Source organism: Lampetra planeri, chromosome 3, assembly GCF_965212315.1.
Source record: "Lampetra planeri chromosome 3, kcLamPlan1.2.h2, whole genome shotgun sequence".
NCBI classification, from domain to species: Eukaryota; Metazoa; Chordata; class Hyperoartia; order Petromyzontiformes; family Petromyzontidae; genus Lampetra; species Lampetra planeri.
This window is the reverse complement of record NC_136109.1, coordinates 13805011-13820032: the sequence shown is the minus strand read 5'-3', so window position 1 is coordinate 13820032 and position 15022 is coordinate 13805011. Positions and strand designations below refer to the sequence as shown.

The window sequence follows — 15022 nt, the reverse complement described above, 5'->3', positions numbered from 1 at the left end:
TCTCAAAGTAGCCCTGCTTAACGTCAGAGCTAGCTGCAGACTGCGAATGGAAGCCACAAATGAGTCTGCCATTGTGGCTTTCACAGTGATTCGTGTAGATTGGTATCATTCCCTGATAAATTAATGTAATTACATCTGCTGAATCTATCAGCAGCGAGTGATGGTCAAATGTGATAGCGTCAATGGCATTGGCTTTGATGACTTCTTAAACCTATTTTTTAAGCCGATCAAATTTAATTAAAAGCAGCCTTTTTTTTACTAACACTTGGGAAACTAAAGTTTTCTAAGAATAGATCTCAATTTCACCACAAATAAGTTGCAGATAATATTTAAATATGGAATTTTGGCGAAAGCCCCAGCATATATTGGGTCATCATCTTCACAATGCACCACGGTTTTCAATATTGATGTCAAAGTGACGAAATGCTTTGCCAATACCGCACACACATTGGGCGACCGTATTGAACCAATGACTGCAAAACTGACTATGTGGCAAGTGCTGCAACATTGAGACTTTAAAAGAAAGTCTAAATAATTTCCTGCTGAAAATGGAATAGTACTCATTTCCCGTTTACAGCCTTAAGCCATTTGTAGAAATTCTTCAATCCTAGGGTGGGACCAAGTCTTTCCATAGGGCAACCGCTGTTAACTTTTATACTAAGTGGTGTTCAGTTTATCAACCCTTGGGAGACAATGCACTATGGGCCACCCCCAACCTGGAATTGAACTTGTGACCTTCCAATTGCAAGCCGTGCATGTTATTGCTACACCAACTGTATCATTGTTCTAATTTATGTTACCGTGTACATTTTATACACATTTATATTTATAAAACTGTGTCATTCAGACCCTTTTGACGGCATTTTCTCCTTTGCTGCTAACATCTTGGATGTTGGTCAGGATATTTTAATGATAAGTCATTTATTATTGCCATACTCTCTTTTATTTTTATTACACGCTGTGTTTGGTCAATACCGTGATCCATGTCGTGAATTGATTTTATATTTTTTTGTTATTATAGTAAAGATTGACTTAATAATACATCTATATTTTTAAGTGTTAGTTATATAGTTCTCAAAAGTTTTCACTACCACTGCTATATATTTAATATACTTTTGTTGTCCATGAACAAAGCACAGCATACAGTGCAGTGTATAGTTACCAACTATTATTTTGTGTGCCTGTGAATGATGAGGCTCCCCACAGTTTTCACCCTGTCAACAGAGCTGTTTGACTGCCAGAGCATGTTGTGTCACGGGGTGGCGATAAGATTGACAACGTTTGTAGCCTTTGACCACAACATAATCTCGGGCATTGCCAGTTGTTTCAGTGCCACAATGGAGACAGATGTTGATTTGATCTCAAACACCAATGTTGATTTGATCTCAAACACCAAAGATACTGCTTGCAAATTTATTGAGCCATTTTGCAATGTGCATTGCAGAGAGGAACCTATCCTTTGAGAGGCCTTCCTTAAAAGCACACACATCCCATACAATAAGGAATATAAACACTACGTGCAGACATCTTATCTCCGTAGGTCTGGAAGTCAATAAATTATAATGCTATATTATATTACTGTAAATATCTCAGTTACAGCTGGGTGAAGGCCTCACCATGTCGTGTTGAGCTTTGTTTGACAAAACGTCTTTATCACGCTGGTCAGTGCAGGTCTATCACACTGGACCGCTTCAAATATCACTCGCCACTCATGTCGGCCACGGCCAGGAACACATCTCATGTCACCAGGTTCATGGCGTAGTGGATCAACCACTGAGCTACAACTCCATTCCGTGGAGCTAAATACATATAACCTCAACTTGAAGTGGGTGTAAATTACATTTCCAGAAAATTGTTTAAAGATTCAAGTGGTCCAAGTTTTCTGAAATAACTTCATTACAACTACCGGGAAGAGTTAGCAATTATTATTTTTAAACTACCAAGGTATTTTACATCATAATGTGGCACACAAAGGTCTGGATTAATATAAGCCAAGTGTGCTTACGCAAATGTCGCTCCACTTACACGTAATGCAGTACAACATACTCTTAGTTCTTTCGGTAAAGTCACGTAGGTAAAAAATAAAATTAATAAAAATAAAACAATAAAAATCACGACGTTTCGGAGGCAACACAAGTCTCCGTCATCAGGTGGGACCGTCACAGCCAGATTTGCTGCATCAAGTGAGGCAAGGATTCAAGATGTAATCCCTTAAATGCAAGTTGAGTGGGGGGAGGAGAGGGGGGGGAGAATGCAAGTTGAGGGGGATTACATCTTGAATCCTTGCCTCACTTGATGCGGCAAATCTGGCTGTGACGTTCCCACCTGATGACGGAGACTTGTGTTGCCTCCGAAACGTCGTGATTTTTATTGTTTTATTTTTATTAATCACTTGATGCAGCAAATCTGGCTGTGACGGTCCCACCTGATGACGGAGACTTGTGTTGCCTCCGAAACGTCGTGATTTTTATTGTTTTATTTTTATTAATTTCATTTTTTACCTACGTGACTTTACCGAAAGAACTAAGAGTATGAATCCTTGCAGTCACGAAAGCTTCAAATCTAGCAGTACAACATATTTATTTGTTTAAAAAAAAAATAATTGACGCTTTGGCCAGCAAGCTTTTCCAGTCAACTGCCAAGGGTGTAACACCATGGCAGATGAGATTCTAAAGAAATGTTTCCACAGCTCTCTGACGCACAAGTGAGTGGAGGGGTCCTCGTGAGCAGGCGCCAAGGCTCGGACATGGGAAGAGACTTTCTTTATGTTTTTGTTCAACACACGGGTGGGCATGGTAAACACAACACGTAAGGGTCTGCATCTAATTGCTATACTGTGATGCCATCGACTGGATACATTAATTTCCTCCAATCGTTGTGCTTGTGGAAAATAAAAAGATTGAATCAATGCCTTTGAAATAATTAAAATAAATTAAAGGTGGACAATGTTCTCCAAATACAATTAATTTAGGCCCCGTATTGTGGAATTTAGGACTCCACATATGTGTATATGTTTTCCAGAGGCAGACTTTGCAGCTGTGAGAGCATTGGTGATGACCCCAATGAGTCCTAATAAAGACGGTTCCACAATTGTCTATCACCACTGCTACTGTTAGTCGGGACACATTTGCTCAAATAATTTTAACGGTGACCGAAGATAAGTAGATGACAATGCACTTCGTCCAAAAAAATTCTGTTGGGTTTTTCATGACGCACAAATGGCCGTGTGCTTTTCCCTAATGTTTTGTTGTTTTAAAGTCCCCCCCCCCAGCCTGCACTATGAGTATGTTTTGATGGAATTTTCTTGTCCTTTACACATTTGACTCTTGTCAAGTCACGCAACATCTGTGCATACCCAGTGTGGACAGAGGCCCACTGGAATATTTCTGTGACAATTGCGGGCAATTCTGTGACAGGGTGGTGCACTGCTCGTTGCAAGATTTTCCAATGGAAATGTTTTGCGTCGTGAAATGTTGAACAATATCGCGATTGGAATGAAAATTGTGGAATTGGCTAAACTTGCCAAGGCAGGAGGACCCATTTGTAAAGCGTCCTGAGAATCAGCGAGGCTTTCCTGGCTAAAAAACACACATTGTCTGCAAATACGTGGGAAATTCGGCTTTAATACATATATATAAATAACCTGCTATATTATAGCAGGTAAAATATCCAGTACAATGTTTAAACACGTTCACAGTGAACAGAATAAGAATAGGACTGCCCCTTTCTGACACTAAAACAGGTGTTAAGATGTTCAAACTCCAAACAGATACCTACTGCAGGGCATCAAGTGACCCTTATGGCGGTACCCCGGGGCACCAAATAACACAAAACTGGCCGAGACAATGAAATATTGTATTTCTGGGACATTATTGTTTCCCAGGGGTGTGTACTGAACTCTGCGACTGGGGTGCCAATCAATCCGACATCGGTGGTGCCACACTCCGCGATGTCGAAACGCCAAAACATGAGCATAAAATCCGTTATCGAAAATTCTACGTTGAACAGTGCATCGTGTACAGCTCGTCGAGATGAGTCGATTGCCGCATCGGCGACCTTCAACAGACTATGGAACCCCGGGTCATAAGGTGCAAGTGGTGCATTAACCACAACATAATTGTGAGCAAACCATGCATCCACGCAAACACGCTCTGACAATGAGAGCATTGTCTCTGAAACTCATTGAGCTGCGCTAGAAAGAGCCTCCTCCTCTTTCTGACCTCGTCTGATCATATGCCAATGCAACGTTCACATCGCTACGGTGCCAGTCCTACGCCTATTGTGCTATGAAATCCGCGCTTCCTGTATGCGCTACGAAATCCAACACAGCCGTGCGTATTCAATACGTTATGTGCACTATGAAATCTACACTGGCGTGCTAACGGATATGCTAGTATAGATAAGCGCCGCTGGCTCGGCACCTTATGCACACTACGAAATCCGCACACGGCCGCGCCATTCAATATGCTAATTCCGCGGATGGGCGGGGCCGCTGGCTCGGCGTCTCCTATGTGAGCTATGAAATCGAAACTCTCCGGATTTTGAATATGGTAGTGGGGATAGGGGGTGGCGGTGGGGTCGTCGTGGTGACCCGGTTGTGCATGAGACGTCACGGCGACGTTGGGGCCCAGGTACAGTGAGCGGCGTCTTCCTCCCCCTGCAGCAGACAGCCGCTTGGAAGCCGCTTGGAAGCCGCTACAATTCGCGACAATTGAAGGCGCCGAGACGCGCGTGCGAGGCACAACCACGGCGCTGAGTTCAGAGACGCAACTCCACGGTGCGAGGCCGGGGGCCCAAGAGGAAGAGCGAGCGGAGCGCGCGACGAGGAGGAGGAGCGGGTGTCGGCAACTTGTGCACTGTGCGTGAGTGTGTGTGTGCACTGTGTGTGTGCGGTGTGTGGTGTGTGTGCAGGTGTGTGCAGTCGTCTGTGAGTGTGTGTGTGTGCACTGTGCGTGAGTGTGTGTGTGTGCACTGTGCGTGAGTGTGCACTGTGCGTGAGTGTGCAGGTGTGTGAGTGCAGGTGTGTGTGCAGGTGTGTGTGCAGGTGTGTGTGTGCAGGTGTGTGTGTGTAGGTGTGTAGTGTGCGCAGGTGTGTGTGTGCAGGTGTGTGTGTGTGTGCAGGTGTGAGTGTGTGCAGGTGTGTAGTGTGTGCAGGTGTGTAGTGTGTGCAGGTGTGTAGTGTGTGCAGGTGTGTAGTGTGTGCAGGTGTGTAGTGTGTGCAGGTGTGTAGTGTGTGCAGGTGTGTAGTGTGTGCAGGTGTGTAGTGTGTGTGTGTAGGTGTGTGTGTAGTGTGTGTGCACTGTGTGTGTGTGCAGTCGTGTGTGTGTGTGTGCAGTCGTCTGTGTGTGTAGTGTGTGTAGTGTGTGTGTGTAGTGTGTGTAGTGTGTGTGTGTAGTGTGTGTGTATAATCGTCTGTGTGTAGTATGTGTGTGTGTAATCGTCTGTGTGTGTGTGTAGTGTGTGTGAGTGCAATCGTGTGTACGTGTGTGCAGCACTGTGTATGTGTGCACACTCGTACATGTGTACACGTGTGTGCATCGTGATGTGTGCAATCTGTGTGCACTCTCCTGCATGTGTACACATACGTGCACCATCCTGTGCACACGTGTGTGCGTGTGCACTCGTACTGTGGACATACCCACGTGTGTACTCGTATGTGTACACACGCCTGTGTATTTCGTGCTCCTACATGTGTGCACACGTGCGTTCACTGCAACCTCTTACATGTGTGCATGCGTGTGCACTATTCTCCTTATGTGTGTGTGTCCGTGCGCGTGCTGTCCTACAAACACGTATCCCACTGCATACACATGAATACACCATGGATGCAATCAGGACTGTGGTAATGCATGTGATCACCTTGCACACACGTATCCACTACTATTGTCCACAGATCCACTGTGCATGCGTCCATTGTGGACATGAATCGTTTGCACGTGTGCACATGTGTATGTGTACAATATTCACTAAAGTGTACATGCTGTGTATGTGTCCAGTGTGCGTACGACGTAACACGCACGTCAGCCACGTATCTTGACGTGGCAACATCTCACCATAGTTTCTCAAAGCATTTATTTCCACCGTAGTCATTCTAACCCACATCATTATGCTCACCTTCGGTAACCATTGTACGCACATTCTTGAGTGAGCACTCCCCATGTGCAAGCGTCACGCACGTTTGGCCCCAGGGTCGTAGCGTGGACAGGTCTGCTGTAGTAATGCAGTACATGCAATGCTTAGTCTCCATAATACAGGTTTTTTTGGGTTTGATCGCGTAAATATATAAAAGTGTCGTTAAACCCGCCACCACCCGACACAGCCAATTAGTAAAGTTTGTCACGTAAACAGAACATGACAATTCTGTCTGTAACCAATTTGGTTTTTCGTTTTTTTGTTCGTGTCCATTGTCAGTAACGAATTGACATTCGTTCGTAACGAATTTTCATGTTCTGTTTACGTGACAAACTTTACTAATTGGCTGTGTCGGGTGGTGGGCGGGTTTAACGACACATTTACGCGATCTAACCCAAAAAAAACTGTACTATGGATGATATTGGTTGCGAAAGTCTACGTGTTAAAATGCTCATTCTATTTATCCCCGAAAATATTTGCTTGTTTCCCTACGGTGGCACAGAGTTTTGCACACTACGCTATGTTTTGACTTAAAACTTTCGTGACTGCAGGAATTCATATTCACATCCTTCACAACGCTATCGCCGGAGACCTGAGTTCAATGACTGGCCACAACTAACATTACTGGTTAGTGTTGAAATGTGGTTAAGACCACACCCATGGCTGACATGGCATGGGGAGGTCTTCCTCCAAAGTGGATTGACAATGGGGGCATACACAAAAACGTCCCCATCACATGTAAATTCTTACATTTCCGTGCCATTTGATGAATTTTACCCTTATAATGAATCCTATTTTTTGTGCTGCATGTCTGCCGACATCCTCTTTGCAAGAGAGACATTTCCATGGGTGCTATCCTAGTTGTGGTTTTTCATTCATATGCTCACTCCAGGGCATGTGGCAATATCATTCTGTCTGTGTGGTCACTTGCAGAGAGAGCTGAAGGTGTTGCATTCAAGTCCAACAGCGGCAATGGGGTGGGGGCGAGCTGCGGCGCTGGTGGCTGTACTGGCTACGCTGGTGGCCTATCTGCTGTCTGCTGACCTGCAGCAGCTGTTGGCGCGGGGAGCATGGGGGCTGCTGCCGGTTGGCGTTGAGGACCAGCAGCCGGACGACCATCGCCTGGTGGAGCAAGTGCAGGCTGCCTGGGAGAACATCATCATCCCACCCAAGCACAGGGTGCAGCGGGTGGCTGTCGGGTGAGAGGCAGCGATTTTGAAAGATGTTTCCCGTCGGTCGTTGGGTTTTGTCCGTAATGTGCACTGATGTGGGTGTCTTTGTTCAAATGCATCTGGTGGTGGTGTTGTCGTCTAAAAGACACTTGAGGAGGGTAAGGGGGAAACCACCTCAACTGTCCTTTCCCGAGTTGTGGCTCAAGAAACCTACGATGGAACGTGTACTCTGTGGTGAAGAGGAGAGCATGGGATCGCATGGGCTACAGGGCGTTGAGCCAAATAATTGTCCGAAGGCAGAGCACTTAACATGATGAAGGAATATATATTAATATCACTTGTATGTGTTGATAAGTGGTGTATGGTTAGTGCACAGTGCATTCTTGGCAAATCCAGTTTTAAGTACCTGGCCATGCACAAAACCAGTGACAACTGGTGTCTGAATCTCGTTTGAGCCTCCTCGCAGTCAACAGGAGTATTGGATATGGTGTGTCAATATTGTGAACAGGGTTTGGCAAGGCGTGGTTCCAACAATTACACTTTCTTACATGTCTTGCCAACCTTAAACATAGCCTGGAGACTCCATGCTTAAGTGAGTACTGGGGAAGCACTCATTTTATTTGTGGAAATTCTACATTCCTATGGTGGGGATCACTCGATAGGATGACCACTGAGGACTTTGACAACAGTTGCATTCATTTGAGCAATTCCAGATGTGTGATGAAGGCCTGAGTTTAACCCCAACTGTATTTTCCTAATAATACTCGTCCCTTTAACTTGTAAAGGGATTTTAATTTGAATGTACATGCAGCATTATGAGTGTAGTGCATGCATATTGTGCCAATGGCTGCTAACAGCACTCAACAAGAAACACGGAATCTTTGGCCCTGCATGGTGCCATGTTTGTATATTTATATGTACAGTGTGGTTATGTCCATGTTTTTTTTATTTTGTGTTGCATGCTTACGCTGTACATATGTATTTGTATGTGGTCCTATGTTTTTGTGGATACATTTTACATGTATTTATCCACATGCATTAGTACATGCAAGTATGCTTGTGCAAGTGTATATGTATCTTGGGAGCGTCAGTGTAAACGTTCTGCGCTAGGAAACCGGTAACCCGAGTTCGATTCCTGCGTCACCACCTGTGACGATTATCTGAACCGGTCCTGGGCCTCCCATAGGTAGACTCAGCCTGAAATGAGAACTTGGTGCGGTGTGTAAACATCGTCACTAGAGAGACAAAAGCGGTCGGGCGTGGTGCTGGCCACCCACCCCCTCATGTGCTGTGCCGGTCTTCATAGGTGCTCGCTAACAGCACTTGCCCCAAAGAGTGTTAAGGCTATACGGAGGATCTTTGTATCCTGGGAATCCGAGGAGTGGTAGTTATCACACTGTACTAAGGTCCTGGTAATGTGGGTTATATCGGTGGCTATGCTACACACCAGTCAGGGACAGTGGCTGTAGCACCCTTGCCCAATGTTGACCCAGCTTAAGATGAGTGCCTCGTGTGATATTTCAACATGATCTCAGGGGGAGATCGATGAGATAGACTTTGTGCTGATGTTTTCCTTGCCACCATTAAGAGGTGATTACTAACAGCACTTTTTCCATCAGTTTCTGAGACTAAATAGTATGTCTGTGTCTCGATGAGAGAGCCTTAAGTGAGTAACTGGTGTGTTGTTTTCACAGCAACACTTTTGGAAACACGTGCACACCACCGCCTCATGTGCCATACCTGCCATAAGAGGTGTTCGCTTTCAGTCTGAGGTTTAGTGGAGGATTTTTGGCAGTGTGGTGCAGTGGTTTGTGTACTGCTGAACTGAGAGGTTCCTGTCCTTGCACATGAGTGGCAAGTGTGGTCTGAAGGTCTCTTGGGGCTCTCCAGGTTTGCTCAGCCTTAATGAGTACCTCGTGTGGTTTGTAATCATCAGCAATTGGGAGACAACGTAATCATGTTCTTTATTTACTCTTGGAAAGCCTCAAAGGCTTGTTTGGCAGTGCTGCATGGTGCTGGTCATATAACCCCATGTCTCAGCTTGTAGAGTAGTGGAGGTAAAAATAGTCTTTCCCTGATTTAATTAAGAATGCGACTAATATTATAATGTAATTATTTATCCAAGGAAACCACACTCGGTCATTGGAATCTTTTTCAGGAGGGTCCAGCATTGGGTTTTTATTTTAAGATGTTTTCGGCCAGTTAATGAGTGTTTATACGTGTGGGAGGACATCGGGAACACCTGAAGAATACCCACACATGCAAGGGGGCAACACGCTTATCTCAGTACATATGGAAGCAGATGCCGATGAGTCCACTTGCTGTCCTGCCTTCTGGCAAACCAAGATATATGGTGCCTCGACACCCACGGGAAGGGAGTTTCACAACATTTGTGCGATCCACCAACCCTCGCCCTCCACAAGTGCTGGTATACCGGCATGAGCCACGGTTGCCTGACTGAATTTGCCAAAAATCAACTTATCACATCCCCTTTTGACCTATGTGGAGCAGTTAAGCAAGCACCTTCAGAATTCATACTGGTAGGAACCTCCTGGTTACACCAGCCCACGGGATTATTGTGTCCGTCCGTCGTGCAGGGAGGGGCTGGGTGGGGAGGGTGGGGAGGGGCTGGATGGGGAGGGGCTGGGTGGGGAGGGTGGGAGGGGTTGAGCTGGGTGGGGAGGGGCTGGTCACCCCGTGGTGCCTGTATAAAACTCAACGTTTAACCTACTCACGCCGGCTTGTGCCCGCCCTCACAGTCGGGCATATTTGCGGAATACACCACGCCGCCGTTGACCCTGACCATTGACCGAGCAACCCAACGTTCCTACCAGTTCCCTTCGCAGGAATGTGTTATTGAACCAAACTGCTGAACTAATGACTGATGAGTTGTGTAGAATGTTGCTTGTTTTCTTCACAATAACGCAAATGATTATTTCGTGTTATGTATTCAGAATCAGAATCAATATATATATTGTACTGGAGGAATCCGACGAGCTTTAAAGCTCTTTTTCACAGATGTCCAGTTGATAATTTTGCATCGAACTAAAACCCATATCTTACAGAGAGGGTCCTTGCCAAGAAATCCTGACTGCTGATAAGACATTGTATGTGAAAACCAATCCAGAAGTTGCTTGTACTAAACCAGTAGGTTGTGTCAAGATGCCTTGACATTTTATATTGAAAAACTGATTTATGAAAGAGACACCTCTTTCATGGTCGTCTCCCGATTGTCTGGTTTGTCACAGAGCTTGACATGTGTTTGCATGTAGATATGTTGAAGTTCTTTCGCACCGTACGTAGCCAACCGTGCTAATAGGAGGTGTGAGAGAAGGACAATAAGCCAAACACCAAAAGCAGTTCTAAATAAATTAGTTTTCAAAACATTTAAAAGTGGATAACTCCAGTGGCTTCCTAATATAAGAAGGAAGAGCGTTCCAGATGGCTGCAGAAGCACATCTGAAAGCATAAGATGCAGTGACCCTCTGTTCGATAACTAGCCAAACGCTGTTGTGAGGATGACCAAAGTTCGCTTGATGATTTATCATCCTGGACGAGATTAGCAAGGTATTTTGGTTAATTTGTGGCAAGCACTTTACGTTTAATGAATGCGACCTCAATAATGAATTATTTCGGCAACCAGAAGTCAATGCAGGATGGCCATGGTCGGATCTTGTAGTAAACATGACTCGCATCTACCACAACTTGGAGGAGAAACATTCGCCTAAATCTTGCGGTTCAGATGGTCTCCTGTTACAACTTTTTAATACCTCCTCATGTATTGTGACTGTATTAGTTGGAACAACATTCATGGTATTCAATTGTGGGGGCTGTGCCTGAATGTACATATTGATAATTTTGTTCGATAAAATATATTAACTACTTGGAAAACGTCAGTGCAACTTCTTTAAGCTTAGTTTGTACCTTGGCCAGTATATTGATACGTGTATCAGATCACTCATATAATAATTCCTGTCTTTTTTATCAGTAGATATATGTAATTGATTCATGAATCAAGTAACCCTGCCCCCCAGTCAATCGAGGCAGTTCCATTCACCATAATGTGACCCTGAATCTGGACTATTCACTGAAATGCGTCGAGGCCAAATTGTTAGATAACCATTGCTTTCGCAGCAACAGACTGTAGAAACCATCTACTCTAGTGGTCCTGCTGTTGTAGAGCATCCACCCACAGCTGCTATCCCCATGTTTGAAAATCCCTGGCACACGTGAATAAATCACAAGATGTGTTGTGTTCATCACTACTGAACGAATAGCTGAGAGCAGAATGTGATGCTTTGAATATGGCAACTTATCTCTTGTTTTTTTTTACAGCACATTTTCAGTGTCGCCTTAACCGTGCATTAAAATAACCTTAAACATTTAGGCGATGCTTGGAAAATTGGAATTGGAATTTTCCAAGAAATCGTCGCCCCGGGATGTATTTATGGCAGGTGCAGTGAGTTATTGTCTGTTTTTTTCCAATGTGTTCTGAGATATCAATCATTTCAAGAAGGTTGATGGAGCCTGTTACATTTTTTTTCTCATATGTCACTTTCCACATAATTTTTCAACAGCCTCTTTAGGTGCCATCCATAAACTTTTGTAATGATTTATGGTCTAAAAACCCTTATGAACGCAAAGTTGTCAAATGTATTTCAACCCTGCCTTGTTCGTACCATGCGTGGTTAACGTTGCTCAGGTGTTCCATTAGATTTGTGTAAGGATCATAATTCTCACGTGTCTTTTTTTTGTCTTAAAAATTTATTTATATTCAGAATTCCATGATATTAATCCTAACTTATATCCCCAATCTTTACCCATACATTATCGCCATCTGAACCCTTTACACCTAATCCTAATTCTAGCACACACCCATATCACTTTAAAAGATATATCATATTCTCAAATGTAACATTAACACCTACTGTTCCTACTAAATTGTTCTTGGACCATAATCCCATACTTTTCTCTTTAATGCCGGTCTTACTTAACCCCTAATATCAACCTCGGATGAAAACTTTATCCTATATTTACAGACCAAATCAAGGGTGTGTAATGATTTACCCTGCTGGGATTCAATGCATTGTTACGATTCAGGGTCTTATTTAAATTGAAAAATCAAAGGGTTTTTAAAATCACATTTTTACTGTCTGTTTGTTGTTTTTTGTCTTGTTTACAAAGTGTTTATTTCATTGACCTTAATTTAGAATTACTATTATCATTTTCGTTTAATTGTATACATCTTAATTAATTGATGCTCACTCGCTTGATTCCCAGACTGTATCGTGAAAGAGAGAATGCATTTTAGTAGATGAATCGATGCAATTTATTTTTGGATACCGAATATGCAATAGGACTTCCCCAGATGTCCATTTCAGTAGAGTTTGCATGAGTGATTGGGTTCATTAGGTCACTGCCTCATGCACATAGAGGAGGTCACTGCCCTCTGGCCCTGCCTTCCACCATGGGTGGTCTTGCCCCTGAGCAAAACCTTCTGTTGTCGGGGCCCATTTGCTGAGGGAGAGCCCCCATCAATACTTAGCCTTGGCTAAGAGACGATGGGTGACCAAAGAACTTGAAACAATAATAGTTTTCCATCATTTAAATATCCCCTTCATCAAATGCAACAAAACTTACCATATTGCTTACACACATCTGAACGGAAACTGGTAATAATGTGTATGAGGTTGAAATTAGACGTGAAGAAGATTTCTATCTTGATATTGAAAATTCTACAGTGAAAGTGCCTCACGCAGCCAGACGTGTGTGTGGTTGAGTGTTCTTGATGCCTTTCCATGTCTTATACATCCCAAACGTAATGTCTTAAACACGGCGTGTGTCATAACCCTGAAAGACAGGAAATCGCCGCGTATAAATGCATTTACCAAAGAGAGGTCACACAAGAGGCGTTCCACTCCATCGCATATGGGTGCGCATCATCGGCAGCGGAATATCTGTTCAGATAGTTTCTACATCCGGTTCCCTTGTGGTAGTTTAAATGCACATGCCAATTTGGCTGATGCAATTACTCAGGGCCTGCAGCCAACCAACTGACTAAAACATTTTTAAATGTTCAGCACTGAGCATACATCGATGGCCAGGCGTTAATGCTCCCCAACAACAGTCTTGTTTCATTCTGACCTTAATAGATTCTCAATAGCATTTTCCCCAACGTATGAAAAAAAGGTGCTGTTTTATTCAAGTATTTGACAACTGCAACATTTGTGGAGAATTTTCATTTTGGTTTATAATACACCACATCCATCTTTTGCTCCCGTCTGTATTCAAAGCGATCAGAATCGACGGTGAATGAAATTCACCCCAAACTTACCAATACACATTTATATAAGCTATTACTCCATACCCCTTGTGCCACACAGGGACGGCTGCCTCTGGAAGTCCCCTTGGCTAGATGGCAGCAGGACATTGGCATTCTTGAGATAAGTTGTGATGCAAGATGCTTTAATATTCTTAGCCCATTTAGTGACCTTATCCTGTCTTGTTGGTATGGTCGAAATGTGTACTGCATCCATTGGCTCCACTGTCGTACAGACCATATCGCCTCATATCTCACACAGCTCAAGTTTGAAACTCCCAACTTTTCTCCAGTATAACTTGGGTTGACTCACTTTTATACACGTGCTGACAACAATATTTAGTTGTATCTGTTATTGGTTTTGTTGCATTACAAGTCTTTAAAAAAATATTTTGTGTTTATTTTCATCTCATGAAACAAGTGACTTTCCATTTGTGACTGTATAGCTAGTAGTGTGTGCACAAGCCTGTATCAGAAAATTACTCCAGAAAATTACGTTCCAGAACAATGCATTTAGAGCATTTGGCTGCAGTAAATTTCGACATCATAAGCCACTTCGTAGCACTATCATTTGTGGCCAGATAACTTCTGAAAAACAGGTATATAGCTCAATGGGCCTTACTTGGTAAAAAAAAAGTATTACTTCAATAGACCCCTATCCACGGTAGATGCACACCATGTCGTTCATCACTTGTCAATCAAACCAGAGTCTTGGAGATGGAATAAGCCAAATTAAATGAAAAAAAAACACATTGATTTGTATGGGTTTCTTTTGTGCAGTCATGGTGTCCAGGCTGAGACTATTTAAGAACCAAGTTTAAACACTGTTGTCTGTCCAAATTTCATCCCAGGATCTCTCAGCAGTGCAAGATCAGTACTCTAACCTGTAAGCAACCTGGCCACCTCAGGCTGAAGGTCTTTGTGTAATCATGGTCAATCCTTCAAACATTCATACAACAAATGAGTGGGCTCGAGGCTGCAGAAATCATGAAGATTTCTCTGCTGCCTTCAATCAAGCTGAGCAAATAGGGATCCCCAGCAATCCAACTGATAGTTATGATTATACAATTATCGGTTTGACATTTGGTGAGTTTATAGGTCAGTCTAGCTTTGCGAAGTAGCCCATAGGACATTTCATGCGTAGGAACGTGAAGCAACATGTTAAATGCTAACATCTGTAAAAATGAATGCTTTGCCATTCACTCTATCTGAAACTTTCCATGCGGTGCATTCTTTCGCAGTGATGTCGTGCGATCGCTTTTGAGTCGTGCATTTTAACCACATAATGGAAAGAGCTTGTAACCGTGCAACCGAAGGAAGCTATCTGAATAAAGATATTCCATATAGTTGACAATGCATCACATCACAATTATTTTCATTTGCTTTGGAGGACTGTATG

At 43.5% G+C, this 15022-nt stretch overlaps 1 protein-coding gene across 1 annotated transcript in view; it reads left to right on the top strand.

Annotated features, from left to right (window-relative positions):
• The first annotated feature begins 4580 nt into the window (after positions 1-4580).
• ADPGK (ADP dependent glucokinase) overlaps positions 4581-15022 on the top strand; it is a 34777-nt gene continuing 24335 nt past the window's right edge. The window contains exons 1-2 of the mRNA XM_078621398.1: positions 4581-4858; positions 7066-7331. Coding sequence (XP_078477524.1) covers positions 7105-7331 — 227 coding nt within the window. The 5' untranslated portion in view covers positions 4581-4858; positions 7066-7104. The remainder of the gene's footprint in view (positions 4859-7065; positions 7332-15022) is intronic.